The 18,149-nt window shown below is 39.9% G+C and overlaps 1 protein-coding gene across 4 annotated transcripts in view; it reads right to left on the minus strand.

Annotated features, from left to right (window-relative positions):
- Positions 1–5,879: 5,879 nt before the first annotated feature.
- LOC132849137 (uncharacterized) overlaps positions 5,880–18,149 on the minus strand; it is a 37,978-nt gene continuing 25,708 nt past the window's right edge. For 2 of the 4 annotated variants that reach the window (XM_060875347.1, XM_060875348.1), the window contains 8 exons: positions 12,817–18,128; positions 12,488–12,707; positions 11,900–11,968; positions 9,093–9,292; positions 8,305–8,616; positions 8,102–8,202; positions 7,780–7,836; positions 5,880–6,628 (listed from right to left, as the gene is read on the minus strand). In XM_060875347.1, coding sequence (XP_060731330.1) covers positions 6,246–6,628; positions 7,780–7,836; positions 8,102–8,202; positions 8,305–8,616; positions 9,093–9,292; positions 11,900–11,968; positions 12,488–12,707; positions 12,817–18,128 — 6,654 coding nt within the window. In that variant the 3' untranslated portion in view covers positions 5,880–6,245. Of the gene's footprint in view, positions 6,629–7,779; positions 7,837–8,101; positions 8,203–8,304; positions 8,617–9,092; positions 9,293–11,899; positions 11,969–12,487; positions 12,708–12,816; positions 18,129–18,149 lie in introns of those variants that run through there. The other 2 variants (XM_060875349.1, XM_060875350.1) reach the window with 2 other exon arrangements.

Raw genomic sequence — 18,149 nt, forward strand, 5'->3', positions numbered from 1 at the left:
GTTCTAGAGTAGTTTGATTTGAATTTTTTTTTGTAGCATTGTTGATCTTATAGTGTTCAACAATGTAGTACCTGGAAGGATGCACATATCAGGTAACATGGAGGGAGTGTCATCTGCTCCACTCAGTCACACAGGGCTCAGTTCTTGGTCCTCTTCTTTTCTCCCTGTATACTCTCACTCTTGGTAAAGTTATTGCCTCACATGGGTTTTCTTACCACTGCTATGCTGATGAAACACACCTTATATTCTCTTTCTCATCCTCAGATACCACAGCTTCTGTTCGGATCTCAGCATGTGTGGCAGAAATATCACCGTGGCTGACTACACATCAGTTGAAGCTCAATCCTTGCAATACTGAACTGTTGATCATCCCAGGTGATTCATCCCAAGGTCATGATCTTGCAATATCTCTGCCTAAAGATCTGTTCTCCCCTTCAGTCAAAGCTCACAACCTTTCCTTCTCTAGATTCAAAGATTCAAGATTCAAAGATTCATAGCATTTATTGTCATATACCCAGTGAGGAAACAGGTTTCCCTGAGCAATAAAATTCTTACTTTTCCCTCCACAAGAATGCCAGGACTGTACATACACACTGTACACACAAACTGTACAATATATACATACAGTATAATATAGTATTGCAAGTGAGTGCAATATACTATAATAATGGCAGGAATAACCCAGGTATTTAAAGCAGCAATAACATTAATAGATGTGCAAAATTGAGATGGAGTGCAAATATTAATATAATATTTCAAGAAAGTGCAAATAGTATAACAATAACAGCAATGACAATAACAGATGTGCAAAATAAAGATGGGGCTACATGAATAATATTAGCAGTATATAATGGTGGTGGTAATAGCAGCAATATGAATTACAATGTTCAAATGAGGTGAACAGTTGGACTGCCTGTTCACTGAGATGGGTGGCTGTTTAAGAGTCTAATAGCTGAGGGGAAGAAGGAGTTTTTTAGTCTGGTTGTCCTGCACTTTATACTCCTGTACCTCCGCCCTGAGGGTAGGAGTGTGAACATTCAATGTTGGGGGTGGGTGGGGTCTTTAAGGATGGATGCAGCTCTACTTTGGACTCTGCAAGGGTAAATGAACTGCAGAGAGGGCAGTGGAGTCCTGATGATCTTCTCAGCAGTCCTCACCACTCTCTGCAGACGCTAGCGGTCGTACGCAGTAGTGCTGCCATAGCACGCAGTGATGCAGCTGGTCAAGATGCTCTCAACAACACAACTATAGAAGTTGTGGAGGATCTTGGTTGACATGCCAAACTTCCTCAGCCTCCTCAGGAAGTACAGCCGCTGTTGCGCTTTCTTAACCAGCTGGGTGGTGTTCATTGTCCAGGTGAGGTCCTTGCTGATGTGGACTCCCAGGTATTTAAAGCTGCTCACCCTCTCCACTTCAAGCTCTCGGATAAATAGTAGCTTGTGAGTTCCCTTCTTTTTCCGCAGGTCCCCTATCATTTTATTTGTCTTGTCTGTGTTAACATTGTTGTCTTCACACCATTTTACAAGACTGGCCACCTCCTGCCTGTAGACCATTTCATCCCCGCCTGTGCTACATCCTATCACTGCGGTGTCATCAGCAAACTTCAGAATAATGGTGTTCTTGTGTGTGGCAACACAGTCATGTGTGAACAGCGTGTAAAGGATAGGACTAAGAACGCAACCTTGTGGGGTGCCAATGTTTGTAATGATTGTGTCTGATGTCTTTTTCCAATCCTAACAGACTGTGGTCTGCCAGTCAGAAAGTCTAGGAGCCAGATACAGAGTGTGGGGTGTAGTCCTAGTACAAGCAGTTTTTGGGTGAGTTTGTGAGGGATGACCGTGTTGAAGGCGGAACTGTAATCAATAAAGAGGGTCCTGGTGTAAGTACCTTATTTTCCAGGTGAGAGAGGGAAATATGAAGGGCAGCAGCAATGGTGTCTGAGGTGGACCTGTTGGTCCGGTACACATACTGGAGTGGGTCCAATATGTCCAGCACACTGCTCTGCTCTGAATATGGGTCAGCATCACTCTCTCGAAGCACTTCATGATGATTGGAGTGAGTGCTACTGGCCTGTAGTCATTCAGGCAGGATGTTGGGCTCTTCTTGGGAAGGGGGTGATGGATGTGGTCTTAAAGCAGGTGGGGACAATGCTCTGACTGAGGGAGAGGTTGAAAATGGAAGTGAGTACTTCAGTCAGCTCTGTAGCAGAAGCTCTGAGGGCCCGCCCAGGGATGTTGTCTGGTCCTGCTGCATTGTGGGGGTTGATTTTCCTCAGTGCTTTGTGTACCTCAGCTGATGAGACAGTAGGGGGCAGGGTGGGGGGCTGGGTGGGCTGAATGCGTGTGTGCCTCCTCTCTGTGTCGGTGCTGGAGGTTTCGAAGCGGGCGTAAAAGGTGTTAAGGTCATCCGGTAGGCTGTCTGAGGAGTTCAAATTAGTGCTCGTGGTGGTCCTGTAGTCTGCGATGTGCTGCATGCCTTGCCACATGCGCACTGCGTCAGCATTAGAGTAGAAGCTGTCCAGCGCATTTAGTACATCGTGGAGCTTGCTAGCACTACTGTGGTGTTAGCTCACGGGGGGATGTAAACAGCAGCTATAAACACAGTGGTGAATTCCCTCGGTAAATAATAGGGACGGCATTTCACCAATAAAAACTCCACATCAGGCGAGCAATGCTTAAAAACAATTTTTATGTTCTCACACCATGCGTTGTTAATAAACACACACACACCACCCCTTTTGGCCTTACCGGAGGCTGCGGTCCGATCTCCTCGGTGTATGGAGTGAGTTTGTAGCTGAAGAGAAGATTCCGGGACTTTATCCGAAAGCCAGGTCTCGGTGAAAATTAGAGCACAGCACTCTCTTATTTCCCGCTGTGATGTAATCCTAGCTTTCAGCTCGTCCAGTTTGTTTTCCAGAGATCACATGTTGGCTAACAGCAGGCTTGGTAGGGGTGGTCGGCTAGTGCAAGCTTTTAGCTTAGCATGAAGCCCTCCCCTCTTGCCTTGTTTGCATCGCCGCCTCCAGAGCGATCTCTTCTGGTCAGCTATCTCACTCGAGCTCGGTGCTTTGGGGCCTTGCTGGTGATGGTGGTGGTGGTTCTGGGAACGACTGATGTGTTGTAGCTCCGGAGGTATAAAACCAGTGAATTCGTGGTGGTTGGATGAATTGGCGATGTCCAGTAATGCCTGTCTGCTGTACACAATCAGTGCACCGCATTTGTGCATGGCAGACAAAACACAAAACAGAAAAAAAAAACAAAGATAAAACGGCATTCAAGAGCGGAGCGAGCAAACACGTCTGCCTCGGGGGGTGCCATGATTCTCTACAACATAGTGGAAATTTTTAAATATCATTAATGTTTATATAATATTATGTGCTTTTACAGTATTCTGGGGGAAAAGAGCAAGAGGCCCTCCTTCTTCCAACTGTTATGGGAATTTTAGGGGAGTATGTGTGCAGGTGTTCGATAAGAACTGAAAATGGAATGTGGCCTTGCTGAGGTGATAAATCAAAGGGCTACATCCTCAGTAACCAGGGAGGGTGCATAAAAAACACACACACATACATACACAGCTAACTGCAATTTGTTCCAAGTTCCAAGGAAATTTAATTTCTGCAGAAGGTAAAAAACTTGAGTCGAGCAGAATATAGGCAATTCAGACAATTCCCAAACCGGTTACAAAAAAACGTTTAACTGTCTTGTGTTTGTTGTTCTTTTACCCAATTATAAAAGTATCAACTTACTGAATCCCAAGTTCTAATGCTGTGTGGCTCAACCCTAGACTGGGACATAACAATGCTGTTCAAAATTATGGACCCACAGACAACGTAATCGTTCTTAAGAAAAACACAAAAATCTTAGGTGTTTTCACTTGTATAGCTGTTGAAGAGTTGTACAGTACTCCTGAATAACTGGAGAGTAATGTTCAGTGTGTTGCGAGTCCTTAACAGGAAACATTTTAAGTTCTTAGGACATGTTATCACTGGGAATGGTGTTAGGACAGACACAGAAAAGGTTAAGGTGTTTAGTGATATCCAGACTGTCAGTCTCATAACAGCAAATGGTGTAACTCTAACTTTCATTCATTCATTCATCTTCTACCGCTTATCTGAACTACCTCGGGTCACGGGGAGCCTGTGCCTATCTCAGGCGTCATTGGGCATCAAGGCAGGTTACACCCTGGACGGAGTGCCAGCGCATCACAGGGCACACACACACTCATTCACTCACGCAATCACACACTAGGGACAATTTTCCAGAGATGCCAATCAACCTACCATGCATGTCTTTGGACCGGGGGAGGAAACAGGAGTACCCGGAGGAAACCCCCGAGGCACGGGGAGAACATGCATACTCCAGAAACACAAGGTGGAGGCGGGAATCGAACCCCGACCCTGGAGGTGTGAGACGAACGTAAGCTTCTACAGTCTTTAACCTTTATTGACATTTACACTGTGCATGAAACGACTGGGTTTGCACCTTTTTATCTTATGTTTGGGCATATTCTGATGCTGCCGATCGACATCATGTTTCAGCATGTCCTATGTGATGATAAGGTGGTCAGCCATCATGAGTTTGTTCCAGGACTGAGAAGAGACCTGAGCACGGCTGCTGAAATTGCCTGGAAACACAATCTCAAAGAGCAAAGCCATTATGCCCTTGGAGTGTATTTTTAGCAGACACCCTTTTCCAGAGTTACTTAATATTTTTTCTTTCAATTTATCTAAATGAGAAATTGGGTGATAAGAGAATTGCTCTGGGGCCCAGCTGTGGCACCTTTTAGTGGACCTGGGATTCAAACTCATGACCTTCTGATCATTTGGCTTATATGCAATTTTATATGTGTAATAAATATACACATTCCAACACAGAACCTACATGGGTGAGATTCAGACACCAAAAGGTGATGTTTATTCTTTAAACAGTGGTTGGATTCATAGCTAAATTCTTAACCAAATTCATAAGCAAATTGTTTGCTAAAGTTAACACCAAGCTTGAAAAACCAAACTTAAATAAATGTGCATGTTTTTCAGAAAAATGACCCCCATGTTGATCTCTCAGCAAAGAATGAGCTGGATACCAGACACAGGATATAAGGTGCATGATTTGGAGTCCATATTTTTTAGAAGCTTGGATATCATGTTGGATCAGCACTGATCATTTTGTCCACTGAATGTTCATGACAACTTTAAAAATTTGTATTTGCCAGCAGTTTCAGGATGAAATGCATCATCAATAACCTGCAATCTAATTAATCTAATACCAATACACCAATACAGTCACACATAGAACCAGTCATCTGTCTTAAACAGGTTCTCAGGCTTCACAGGTCCTTTGTAAGCTCTGTTGGCTTCCTACACCTGTTGATACTTGGACTGATGTATAGAAGTTTCAAGTAATTTTAAAACTAAAACACAAAGCAGAACACACAGAAAGCCTGCTGATGGATCTGACACCTCATTATTAGCGAGGTTATTAGTCCAATATTACAGTATTGGGCATCACCATGGCTAATTCACACACCTCTACAATATTACTCTTAGTAACCTTTGAATAACGAAGGCACATATCATCAGCTCCTACAAGGAAAACGTCCTTTGAGAACCTATGCTTGTCTAAGACCTTAAGATTACCTGCAATGTCCAGTGCCATGGCTCCTGTAATACACCTAACCAGTGCTCCTGGAGCCCCTAAAGGCTCAGCTAATTTAAAGAAAAAAAAATTGCAGAAAATGAAATAGCAAAAGAGAAAAGTGGAAAATACACAGCACAAAATTGATAAAAAATGGGTGTAGTTGAAAGAACACATCTGTCAAAATATTTAAAAACAGTAACAACATCTTTAATGTTAATGTAGATTTATTGTTTATTTGTAGATATTTTATCATACATTGTGTTTGCTTTTTAATACATGGTCACTTCATCTCAGTTTTATTAAGGACATGTAATGTTTGTACAAAATTAGGACATGATTATTGGTTTGATTTCTGTGTAGATTTCTAATAATATAAAGTAATAATGGTGCAGGCAGGAGGTTAGATATTCATCATACACAGAGATTAATTTATTTTATAACCTTTTAACATTCTCCAGCTAAGCAATAGAAATCTAGAATTATTAAATATTGATTTTATATATATAACTCACTCTCTCTTTGAACAACAGACTCAATTATGTTTTTTTTTTTAAAAAAAAAAAAACACTTTAAGCTACTAGTTATCTTAGCGCTAAATATTTGGATTAATTAGTCAACATCTCTTTCTGCAAACTTATGTATTTTATTTTTATCTAAAATTTCAGTATGCAACACCTGATCATCGGGTACACCTGATTGATTTGGCACAGATTCACCCAATACTTTACTTCTTGACGAATTCCTCTTCTTTGTGCGGGCCTGGGAGTTCTGACTGAGCTTGTAGTCGCAAAACGTAATTATTATATCTACATTTTTCCCCCACAGATATTTATCATCTTCCACCCAGGCCATCAGACGAGTTTCTTGGTTTTGGTCAATCACTTTCATCTCCTTGTATACCTTTATAGTATTCTTAAATCCATCTTTGTAGTATTTGTTAGTATTGTCTGGTGTAAGTCCGGACGCCATTTTCTTAGATTGATCAGTTCCACCTGAGAAATATAGAGGTATAAAGAAAAAAATTTGATCAGTGTGGCAACTCAAGCATTGCAGTGATTTGATAATTATGTATAGCAAAGGTAAAAGACATATTAATCACAAAAACATTAATAAGCATCCAGCATTTCTGCCTTTTTCAGTCTACTATACACTGTTACAGAGCCTGCTAACAGTTCAGTCTCTATGGCCATGGGAAGCCCTTTTAGAGTTATGAAATGACGACAGGCTTATGGGGACTGGTCAGTGGAAATGAAAATCATGGTATATCTTTTGGAGAAAGGTTGGAGAGAGGTGAGACCAGGGTCACAGCAGAATAGGCATTGGTTCTCGAAGTCCCATGGGAAGCTGGTGGCTCATTGTGGGCTGGACACAGCTTTGACGTAAGTTTCAACATCCTTGGCAAGGGAGGGCCACCAGAAGGCATTTTGAAGAACAGATATGTTTTTTGAATACCTGGATGAACAGAGCTAATGACTGTGTGGACCCAGTGGAGCACTCAAGGGCACAAGGTGGTGCATATTGAACATATTGTCTGGTGGTGGTGCATTTTGGAGGTGGCAGCTCGAACTGTTGGGCATGTCCCAATGAACCAGGGTGAGTAATATGGATGGTGGTAAAATGGGCTCAGGGCATGTAGATTGATGTACTGTGTCATGGTGTCCCTCAAGCCAGTGTCACCATTCCTCCAGAGCGTCCTTGCCCACATCATAGTCCGCTATAGCGCGGGTCAATTTTCTAGCACAAAATGCACATGAAAATAAATCTGGATGTATCAACTTCTAATACAAAGTGAACATTCTGGCTGGGTGTTTCAGAAGTAGGTCTGTGGTGAAACAGGCTTTTTGAAGGTGGTCTGAAAGGTGGATTAATTTTTCATTCTTTTGTTTGGATTTTCTGCCCGTTTTTTATATATATATATATATATATATATATATATATATATATATATATATATATATATATATATATATATATATATATATATATATATTATATATATTTTTTTGTTTGTTTGTTTGTTTGTTTTTGTCGCCTGAACTCTGTCTTTGACTCTTTGCAGTCTGTCCTATATTGGATTTTTTAGACTATAATACTTTTGGTTGCCTCTTTAGAGTATTCCAAAGCAATAAACCTTTTTACTAACCTTTGACCTGACTCTTTGGTGTGTTGTTGTCTGGACCTGAGGAGACTTTAGCCAGTTCTGTAGCACAAGGGTAAAGAACACAACTGTGCTGTAAACATCTTTTATTTGAGAGTGACAGTAAAATTAACATTTGAATTCTAGCATCATTTTTTTAAAATATGTATTTAATTAAAAGAAGATTTGTTTTTATAAATAATAATATATAAATACTGTAAAGTTTGGAATTTATTGTTTTATAATGATTCACTTGTAGAGTCTCTTTATAATTGTTGATGATTATATAATAATAATCGGGGGAGAAAGATTAAAAACCAACAGTTACCGGCGCGTATGTAGTCCGAGGATACTGGGTGGGCCATTATTAGTGACATCTTCAGTGCTTTAACCACGTCTCCATTTCCAAATGTATCAGTCAGCAATTCTCTGTGGGACATAAATATTAAACACAGGTTAATATTTGGAACTTAAATTTTACCTACTAATGTTGTTGAAGGACAAATGTTCAGGTTGGTGTTTAGACAAAACCTGCATGCTTTGGATTCATGACTGTTGCCAGTAGTCAGTGCACGTCGATGGTCCCAGTACAGAGTGTTCATGGAAATCAGTTGTCTTCCATAATTTTTATAAGCTTTGTTGTTATCATTGTTATTCTGGTCCATCTCGTTGTTATCCTTATTGTTCATCACTAAGTCATAGAGTGCCTTATTCTTTTGTTCCAATGACTCCCTCTTTTCTACACCATTGATGAGAATGTTACGGAGTTCCCATAAACTATTCTTTGGTGGAATGTGGTCTGCCTCGACCACTCCAGGGGTGGGTTTCTTTTTAGCTGAAAGTCTTCACAAGAAAAGAAAAAGGGACGAACTTTAGTATTTTGGTGGGTTTTGTACATTATGAACATAGACAGGTAGCAGCTTTCTCCTACATGTTGCATGATTGCAGGAAAAGTAAGACTTTTATGTTTTCAAGTTCTCCACTAGCAAAACACCAACTCATTAAATGTCTATTAAGAACTAGTGATACAGTTTACTGTTTGTTTGTTTTTTAACTAATGAAAAGTAGTTTCTAAAAAATGTAGATTTAATCTATGATAAAATAGACACACTGGACAGCAAGAAATTAACATGTAAAATAATAATAATGATAAACACATTTTCATCAACACACAGATACATTTTCCTTCTGTTTTTTCCAGCTCCAGTGACATTTAATGGGTTTTTCTAGGCCACATTTAAGTTTTGTAATTAATATATAATATCTAATAAACAAGCCTAAGGTTAGTATGTAAACATAAAACAAACAAATTAAATTACTTTCCGTATGTATCCACTTCTCCCAACTTGTATTCATCAATAATTGTAATTTCATCCTTGTTTTCCTTATATGCTTTATATGCCTTCTCATCCTCTTCTTTCAATCCAGCCTCAATTTTAAATTTATTGGAGCTGTTTGTGCGGTCGAATTTGATCTGGATCTTCACAGCTTTTGCATATTTATACGGATTTGCAAGAATCTGTAACAACAAAACAAAACATTTGCACCAGAAAATATAATTAGCAATCAGGATGCCTATAAAAGCATATAAGTGTTATTCACACAAGACATGAGGTGAAAGATTGAAAGTTTTACCAATTTAAGATGAATAATTCCCACATATACAGCAGGTAAATTAAGTATTGAACACGTAACCATTTCTCAGTAAATATATTTCTAAAGGTTCCGTTGACATGAAATTTTCACCAGATGTCAAGTACAGCCAAAGTAATCCATACATACAGTTCAGAACTTATGTTATGTGCAATAAAATGGAATGACACAAGAACAAGTATTAAACACGCAAGCTGTTTTTGCTAATGACAGGTTTAAAACTCCTTCTGTAACTACTGTAGTCACATGGAGTGCTCAGGTGTGATTTTGCCCATTCTTACACAAAAACAGCCTTCAAATCTTGAAGTTTCCATAGGCCTCTTTTATGAACTCTGATCTCTAGTAATTTCCATAGATTTTCTATTGAATTTAAGTCAGGTGATGGGACATTCTAGCAGCCTTATTTTCTTTCTTCAATTGAGAGTTTTGTGGGCTGTGTGTCTGGGAACATTGTCTTACTGAAATCTCCACACTTGTTTCATTTTCATCATCCTGGTAGATGGAAGCAGACGTTTAGCAAAAATGCCTAAAAACGGTACATTGCAAAATGTTTAGCAAAAATGGTACATTGTTTCCATTCATCCTTACTTCAGTTATCTAAAGTTTCCCAGTGCCTTATGCTGAAAATCAGCCCCACACCATGATGTTCTACCTCCAAACTTTACTGTTGGTCTGGTGTTTTTGGGGTCAAGTGTAGTGCCATTTTACCTTAAAACATGGTCTTTATTATGGCATCCAAAGAGTTCAATTCTTCCAGTATTTCACAGGCTTCACAACAACTCTTGACTCTTGAACAACTCTTCTGACAATTCTTTTCTTTTTACTTGGAAATCTTGCGAAGATCACCTGGTCATGGCTGGTTTATGGTGAAATGATGTTCTTTCCACTTCCAGATTATGGCCCCAATTTAGAGTTTAGAAATTCTTCTGTATCCAATGCCATCAGCATGTTATGTAACAATAAGGTTGTGAAGGTACTGAGAGAGCTCTTTGCTTATACCCATCATAAGTAATTAGTGATCAATATTTGTCATGGACAGAGAGCAGATATGTTGCTGCTCTATAGATGTGAGCACATCTATTGTGTGTCTCGACAGGTAATATCATAACTTTATTATTTCATGTACCACTTAGAAACCAAAAAGAAGGCTTTGGACTACAAGGAAGGGACTATAGCTTTAGGACTGCAACTCCTAACAGTTTTGCACTCGAGTTCATCCGTGAACAGTTTATAACTTCAATTTTGTAACTAGCACGAATTTCCTTGTAATGCAAATTGCACTTTTGCCCATAATGAAAGTAGTGCACACTTATAGAAGGGTTATGTTCCCTTTTGGTTTTGGTTCCATTCAAGTTTAGAAAGTTTCATTCTATTTCTTGCTTTGATCACCATACAGCATGAAATTTCTGTAGAGAAGCTACCTAACTGCCTAAGTGACAGTCCATAGCATGTATGACTTCATGGCTGTGTGTCAGATATGGTGATGTGCAGCACTGGACCCAGTCAAGGGACTGTACAGGCTCCCTTCATGTATAACTCTATGTAGTGTCATGTAATCTGCAGAAGGTTTAATGCATAGAGTGGTACATACTTAACATTATCACCTGTCACCATTGATGGAAAGAATGTGGAGCAAGTGAGCATGTATAATTGCCCAGGCCTGCTTTTGATTCACAGACTGGATTGGACCACTGAAGAATAAATCTCTGTTAGGAATTCACCTGGATCTACTGGGGTTTGTGAACAAAGGAGACTGTTTGAGATAGTGAAATGCATTGTAAAGTCATCCCAACTTATATTACATTTACAGCATTTGGCAGATACTCTAAGTAGGTCTTCAACCGTCCTTTGAAGATAGCCTGAGACTCAGCTGTCCAGACCCATAGGGGAAGTTCATTCGACCACCTTGGTGCCAGTACAGAAAAGAGCCTTGTAGTATACTTACCTCTTACCCTGAGAGATGGTGAGACCAGTCGAGCAGTGCCTGATAACTCTGAGGGTGCGGGGTGCAGTGTGAGGAGTGATTGGGGCTTTGAGGTAAAAGGGAGCTGGTCCATTTTTGGCTTTGTTAGGCCAGCATCAGTGTTTTGAATCTTATGCGTGCAGCTACCGGAAGCCAGTGGCGGGATCGCAGCAGTGGGGTGGTATGGAGAGCAATCTTCTCTATGTTACCTGAAATGAGCGTTGTTGTTTTCTGGCTGTCCTGCATTGCCCTGTTCTCCCATGTTCTGGATTACTGTACTGTTAATGACTCTGGTGTCTGCCTGCTCCACATTGTCCTGTTTACCTGTGCGCTGGATTATTGGACTGTTTGTGACTCTGACCTCTGCTTGTACGGCTTTGCCCTGTTTCCCCGTGACTTGGTTTATTGAACTGTCCTTTACATTGAACTTGGCCTCCCCTGATTTATGTCTGCGCTTATTAAAGACTCATAATTTGAATTATTGTAAGTGTTAAGCATTTGGGTCCTTGCCATTCCTGACAGTGTCTCTGTGTCATGGTTGTTGTTGAATTGCCATTTTTTCCCCCTGGAACAGATCTGCTGTACCACAGTGTCATGGAAGCAGAGGTAAAAATGTGGTCAGCAATGGCTAGGGAGCACTGTACTACTGTTTTAACACAAGCCTTACAGTTTGAATGTACATTTTAGATTCAACTATGATATACTGGGGCAAACAGTCAATAATACTGTAAATGTCCAAATATTTATGAACCTCACTATACAGTATATTAGAGATTAATGACAGTAATGATTGGCTTTATATTGCAGAAAACAGGAAATCAGAAACAATTTTAATCTTCAAGATTGCACTAATTGGGTAGTACATTGTTTTTTTCCATATAGTTTTTTTCCATATACAGTAGTTGCTGAAGTTAATTCCCACCTTAAAGACCCTGTTTCTACAAAAAAGTGCACATAGAACGTATAGAAGCTGCATAGAACTTGATCTGTATTAAATGCATATGTTGGTCCAACACCATATTAATAAAAAATATTACATATTTTATGTGTTCATATTATTTGATCTAACCCCTCTATATATACAGTATAGTTACCTACCTCATGTTGAAGTTTGTGGCGGAGTTCTACAGCTTTTTGGTTTAAATCAACTTTTGGGTCATTAGTTGTTGCTTGGATGATTGCATGATACAGACAGTTCTGATTGGAAGAGTTCACAGTTTCTCGTGAACCATCAGGGCGTATGATAGAAATGTGGCCACTTTGTGGTGTGTCTTTACCCATAACCTTGTCATTCAGATTACTCAATATTCCTCTTGATCTGTATGGCACAAACACATTAATTTAAACATGCACAAGCACAATAAGGCATATAACGGACTAACAAAAATATTCTGCAGTGTTTTCCATACAATAAAGATTGAACTCACCCTGGAGAAGTCTGAGGTGTTTTTGTCAGCACAAGATTGATATTACCAGCTGCTGGGTCAGTTCCTGGGTAATTCTCATATGTAAGAAGGTTTCCTTTATGATCTACTACACTTAAGCAAATTCCTTTTCCATCCAGCAAGTTACTTTTTGTAAGAACAAGAACTTCTAAAGCTGTTGCTGGCTTTTGTTCATCAGTTATTTTAGTAGCAAAACATGTGAGCTGATTCAGTTCTTCTTCATTCACAGATCTTTCCTTGCATTCGGTTATAGATTTCAGATCACGATGATGATGCTGACTGTCAAAGAATCTTTGGGTTTCATGCCTCCCCAGTAAATTACCAACTACTTTTCCAGTAGCAGAGTTTAGTTGTCGAGTAAATGTTTTTGTAAACAAGGAGGTGGCAGACCCAGAAAATTTCTCCACCATGATTTGGGAAAAAACTTCAGAAATTTTATCAATGAAATGAATTTTAAGACGTTCGACATCTTCCAGTTTATCCCTTCCATCATTGTCATATGTCTTAAATAAAGCTTCCTCATGCATAGACTTCAAAAGTGCAGGAACAAAATTACAGTCAATGGTCCGTTTAGTAGGAATGGAGTAGTACATTTCATAACCGCTAGTGGACATGCTTGCAGCAGTCAGAAAAATATTGGTATGAGGTCGGTGTGCAACATGCTCTGCTGATTTGTCCCATACCTGTGAGAGTATGTTAATCACCTGATGTATATGTTTACAGTTTACCAAGAGATCATATATAACACTCTTTGTTTTGACATCCATGTAGTCAGTCATTTTGTTTTTTAGGGTTTCGCTAATCCTGTAAGAACCAGACCTTTTCTGCAAGGCAGCCTTTGGAATTCCTGAGCTGATGAAATCTGTGAGTGCTCGAACAAACTCTTTATTTTCATGTAATTTTGAACATACAGATTCCTTAAAAGTATTTAGAAATACTTGATGGAATGTCTTTTGGAGTGCAACATCGATGCCTGTGTTCAAAGCAGTGTTTACTCCTTGAATTGCCAATTCCTGAACAGCATATTTAGAGGAATGTTTCAAAGTTGGTTTGACTGCAGTCCATGTGAGATTTTTCATTGATGACACCATTGATTTGGTGGATTTACATGCTGAAACAAACATGTTTTTACCTGATTTCAGGGCATTACATGCAACACTTTTTAGGGATGTGGTGCCATTGAGAATATTACTTGCAGCATTTTTCACAGCAGAGAATGATCTTTTGAGAACACTGAATCCCCCACAGACCAAAGAGATTCCTATACTTATTGCTTTAGATATCGCCCACGATGCCCAATCAAATGTGCCATTTATCATACCCATGACTCCATTGATCATATCAGACACGCCTTCTGAGATCAAGCCAAGACCAAATGAGGACATGGAACCAAGTGACAGAGTGCACACCAGAACCCCTGCTACAACCTGAACCACACCAAGAAAACAACAAATCAGGGCATCAAATGAGAATTTGGGCTTTTGTTTCACCTCAAACACAACTGCAAGGCCATAATTACGAAAGAGGCCGAGTTCACTAGAAGACACAAAATCCTCCTCATTTGATAAACTATAAAGAGTCAAGTCCACAGTTTCGAAGTCTCCACTGCCTGATCCAAGCATGTCAAGTGAATTTTTGATATTTTGTTTCCATGAGTTAAATAAGTTCATCCTTGCCTGCATTTGTATTTGTAAGTTACAGCTGCCACTGTGGTGTGGTTCAAAATCTCGAGTAACAGACAAAGAACAGAAGCTCAATGTTCTGCTTGTTTCAGATATGTAAACATCTAAGGTTTTCTCTGCTTCCTTGAGTAAGGAACATGCCTCACTTTTGTAGCCCTTTTTGGCCAAATTAATGGTAATGTAGGCCTGATTATACAGTGCAACAGCTCTGTAGTAGTTGTCTGAGTCAGAGGCTTTTTTCCAGTAAGTTTTCGCTCCATAGTCACATTTATTTTTGTTTTGATGGTGCAAGGCAGTTCTTCCTAAAGCCTGCTGTATGTGGTCATAAACGTTTTCACTGTGACCTTGTAAAAGTTTGTTACTTGTGTCCTGCAAGTTCTGGATTAAGTCTTCTTTCAGGTGTGTAAGGTCACTGTGTATGTTAATCTGGTCTGTATGAAGTATCAGCCATATACCCCATGATTCCTTCAAAGCATTCAGTGCTGGGTGATAGTCCATCTTATCGTGAAAAGATTCAAAGTAACAATGGACATCTTTTATTTTCACTTCAAAAATGTCTATCTTCTGTACTGTACTATAATGCTGGTCAAAGTCACTAAGGAACTGACAAAATGTAGAGAACAGCTCTTCCTTCATTTCAATTTCAGCTAGTTTCTCCTTCTCCATTTCTTTTATTCGATTAACTTCATATTCTTCTCTCAGTTCCCTCATGACTTCAATAGAATGGCCTCGGTAGGCCATGGCCAGACGATCATGGTTCAGTATTACCTGGACCATCCCTGGGGTGCCTTTTCGACCTGTTCGTCCAAACACTTGTTTCTCGACTCTTCGGTTATTGGTGAAGTATGTGAGTAGCACAAAGAGACCACCGCAGCGGTTAACCTCTTCTGTGACCTTAATGTCTGTCCCACGTCCTCCAAGGTTAGTGGTAATAATGATCCGTCCCTTGCCGAACTCCTGGTTCTCAATGTTGTGGCGCTCGCTCATCGTGTACATGGTAACTGAATGTTTAGTTTCTGCTGCAATTTTGTCATTGAGCACATTTGCTGTGTTGACGTCCTCACACACGACTAACACCACCTGTCCTCGTTTAGAGACTTTTGAGACTGTGGCACAAATAGTTTGGATCCACTGGTCAGTACCTCCCCCCACTTGTACTGCAGGCAGCTCAGTAACCTTCTGACGTTGATGAGGTGGTATGACATAGCTATCCGTTTTGTAATGTCTTGCCAGGAAACCCTTGTCTGCATCTCCGCCTAGTGTTCCAGAAACACCAAATATCCCTTTCCCCATGAGATATCTTTTAAAGAAATTTGAATTTGACATGTAGTTTGTCACATTTGATAATGGAGATAAAGTTAGTTGATGCTTCATCTCCAGAAATTGTTGTAGTCCGTCACCCCACCGTTTTCTTTTCTCCAGCATTCCACTAGCCTGAAAGTCCACTGGGATTATTGCATGGTACAGGTGTTGATCATCTTCATCAACATCTAATCCCTGAGCTTTTAGAGATCTCTCAATCATGTATTCTCTGCCTTTGGTCATCTGAATGGCCTTCAGTGCATTCTCAACAAACAGTGGCAGCTGATTTTCCAGGTATTTCTCTAAGAAAGAAGGGATTACAAGTGATTCTTTATCTTCTTCTGAACTACATTGTCGAGAGTATTTAATTTTGGATTTCAACTGGCTAACAGTGGCTTCAATGAGCACATTTTCAGACAGGATCTCACAAGCTTTTCCATTCTCAAGTAGCAGCATGTTGATGTTTTGGTCAGTTTTTGTCTTTTTCTCTCTAAACTGAGTCACTTTTCTTGTTTCTGGCTGATAACTATAACAGTTAAATGCCACCTTGTCCTCCATCCCCATCTCAAGAACATTGAGCAGATCATATTGTTGTTCTATTCCTGTTTTGGCCATGATGGTCTTCCATGCCTCATTTTCAATGTCTCCTTGTTCCTTTTCTCCTTCTTCATTAATAGATTCCTTCAAATTTTCAAAATCTTCCTCTGAGTAAAAGCCTAATTCAATGCCTGGCAACAGAATTTCCAGTGGTGAAAATTTATCATTTTTATCTGAACCAATCATTGCTATCAGGGCAGCTGTGTGAAAACTCTGGACTCTTGTTGCCCACATGGTCTCTTCAGTTTTTTCTACCTCAATTGGGCGACATGCCGATATTATGGCCCAGATGCTTGCTAGGACTTGTTCCAAATGTTGGAGTCCACTGGACTCATGGGACAGAAATGTTATTTGAACTCCGTTATCCAAGGTCATGTAGTCAACCTCATCCACAAGGACCATCTCAAACCTCCTGTCTCCTCGAGTTGTTTTCTTCTCAAACTCTTGTTTCAGTGTATCTGCTGCAAATGTTCCAACAGTACTATACACTACATCTTGTTTGTATGCTCCCTGAGTCAGTTCCTCTAGTTCTTCAGATGAGACATCATTCAGCACTGGAGGAACAGCAGATGAAGTTATGTCGAACATCTTGTAAAGTTTGCTCCATTCCTCTAAATCACGACGGGCGAGTACCGGAGAGCTGGTCACAATGTCCACCTTCACACCACGCATGGCATGGATCACAGCAAGCATGGCTAATATACAAGATTTCCCTTCACCTGTCCCAATTTCAAGAAGACAACCTGTGTTGGTTTTTGATTTTCGAAGCAGGAAAACCACCAGGGCTGCAATTTGGGTTAATCTGGGAAGATATCCTTCAATGACTTTTTCCTCTTTACCCTTTTGAATAGTGACAGCAGAGCACATTTTTACTGCGAGTGACATTTGCACTAGTACACTTTTGAGAACTTGTCTGTCTGGGTTGGTAAAATCCAGTTCTTTAACCATTTTCTTTACACTCTGAATGTCATTTTTATGGAGATGAGTTCTTTTGCATTTTGGAAGCTCTCTTTCCAGATATACCAGAACATCCTCTAGTATTGTCAGGACATTCTCAGGGTAGTTTGAGTTGCGCATTTCACTAATAATAGTATCAGCATTGTTTTGTCTCTCTGTGTCAACATACCCTTTCAGCCATCTGAGGGGATCAGATTTATCTAAAGCATTGAGGACATTCCCATACTCCAACTTGTAGGTCTGTGCAATGTGAAGTATTGCCTGCACTTGGTCTTTGTCATTCCTGACAACATAACGCATGAAATCTGTTATTTCTGCTAGTTTCCATGTGTTGTTGAACGCAATGTGACACAGAATTTCTTTACTCTGTGTAGAAAGTTGCATATCAGTTTGAAGAACATTCTGTAAAAGATTAAACGCGAGTGATGGATGATCGTCTTGCAACAGTTCGAGCACATCCAAGAGGAAATCCCGATCATGCTTATGTGTGTGGTCGTTTTCGTCCTCCTCAAAAACTAACTGCAGTACTGTCTCAAGCACTGTCAGTCTATCATGTAGAGGCAAAGTCTCATAACCAACTGCAGTGTCGAAAGAAAACACACAGCTACTGGTCAGGTTGTGTTTCTTACAGTACTCCACCATTAACTCATTTTGTAGGGTTTTCATCCTGTCTTCTAATGTCTCCTCTGAGTCTTCCTCATCAGTTATTTGATATTCACACAGGAGGTCTGAGAATTTCTTCTCTATTTCTGAAACCTGTATAAAAATAATAACATT

The sequence above is a fragment of the Tachysurus vachellii genome, chromosome 7 (assembly GCF_030014155.1).
Source record: "Tachysurus vachellii isolate PV-2020 chromosome 7, HZAU_Pvac_v1, whole genome shotgun sequence".
Classification (NCBI taxonomy): domain Eukaryota; kingdom Metazoa; phylum Chordata; class Actinopteri; order Siluriformes; family Bagridae; genus Tachysurus; species Tachysurus vachellii.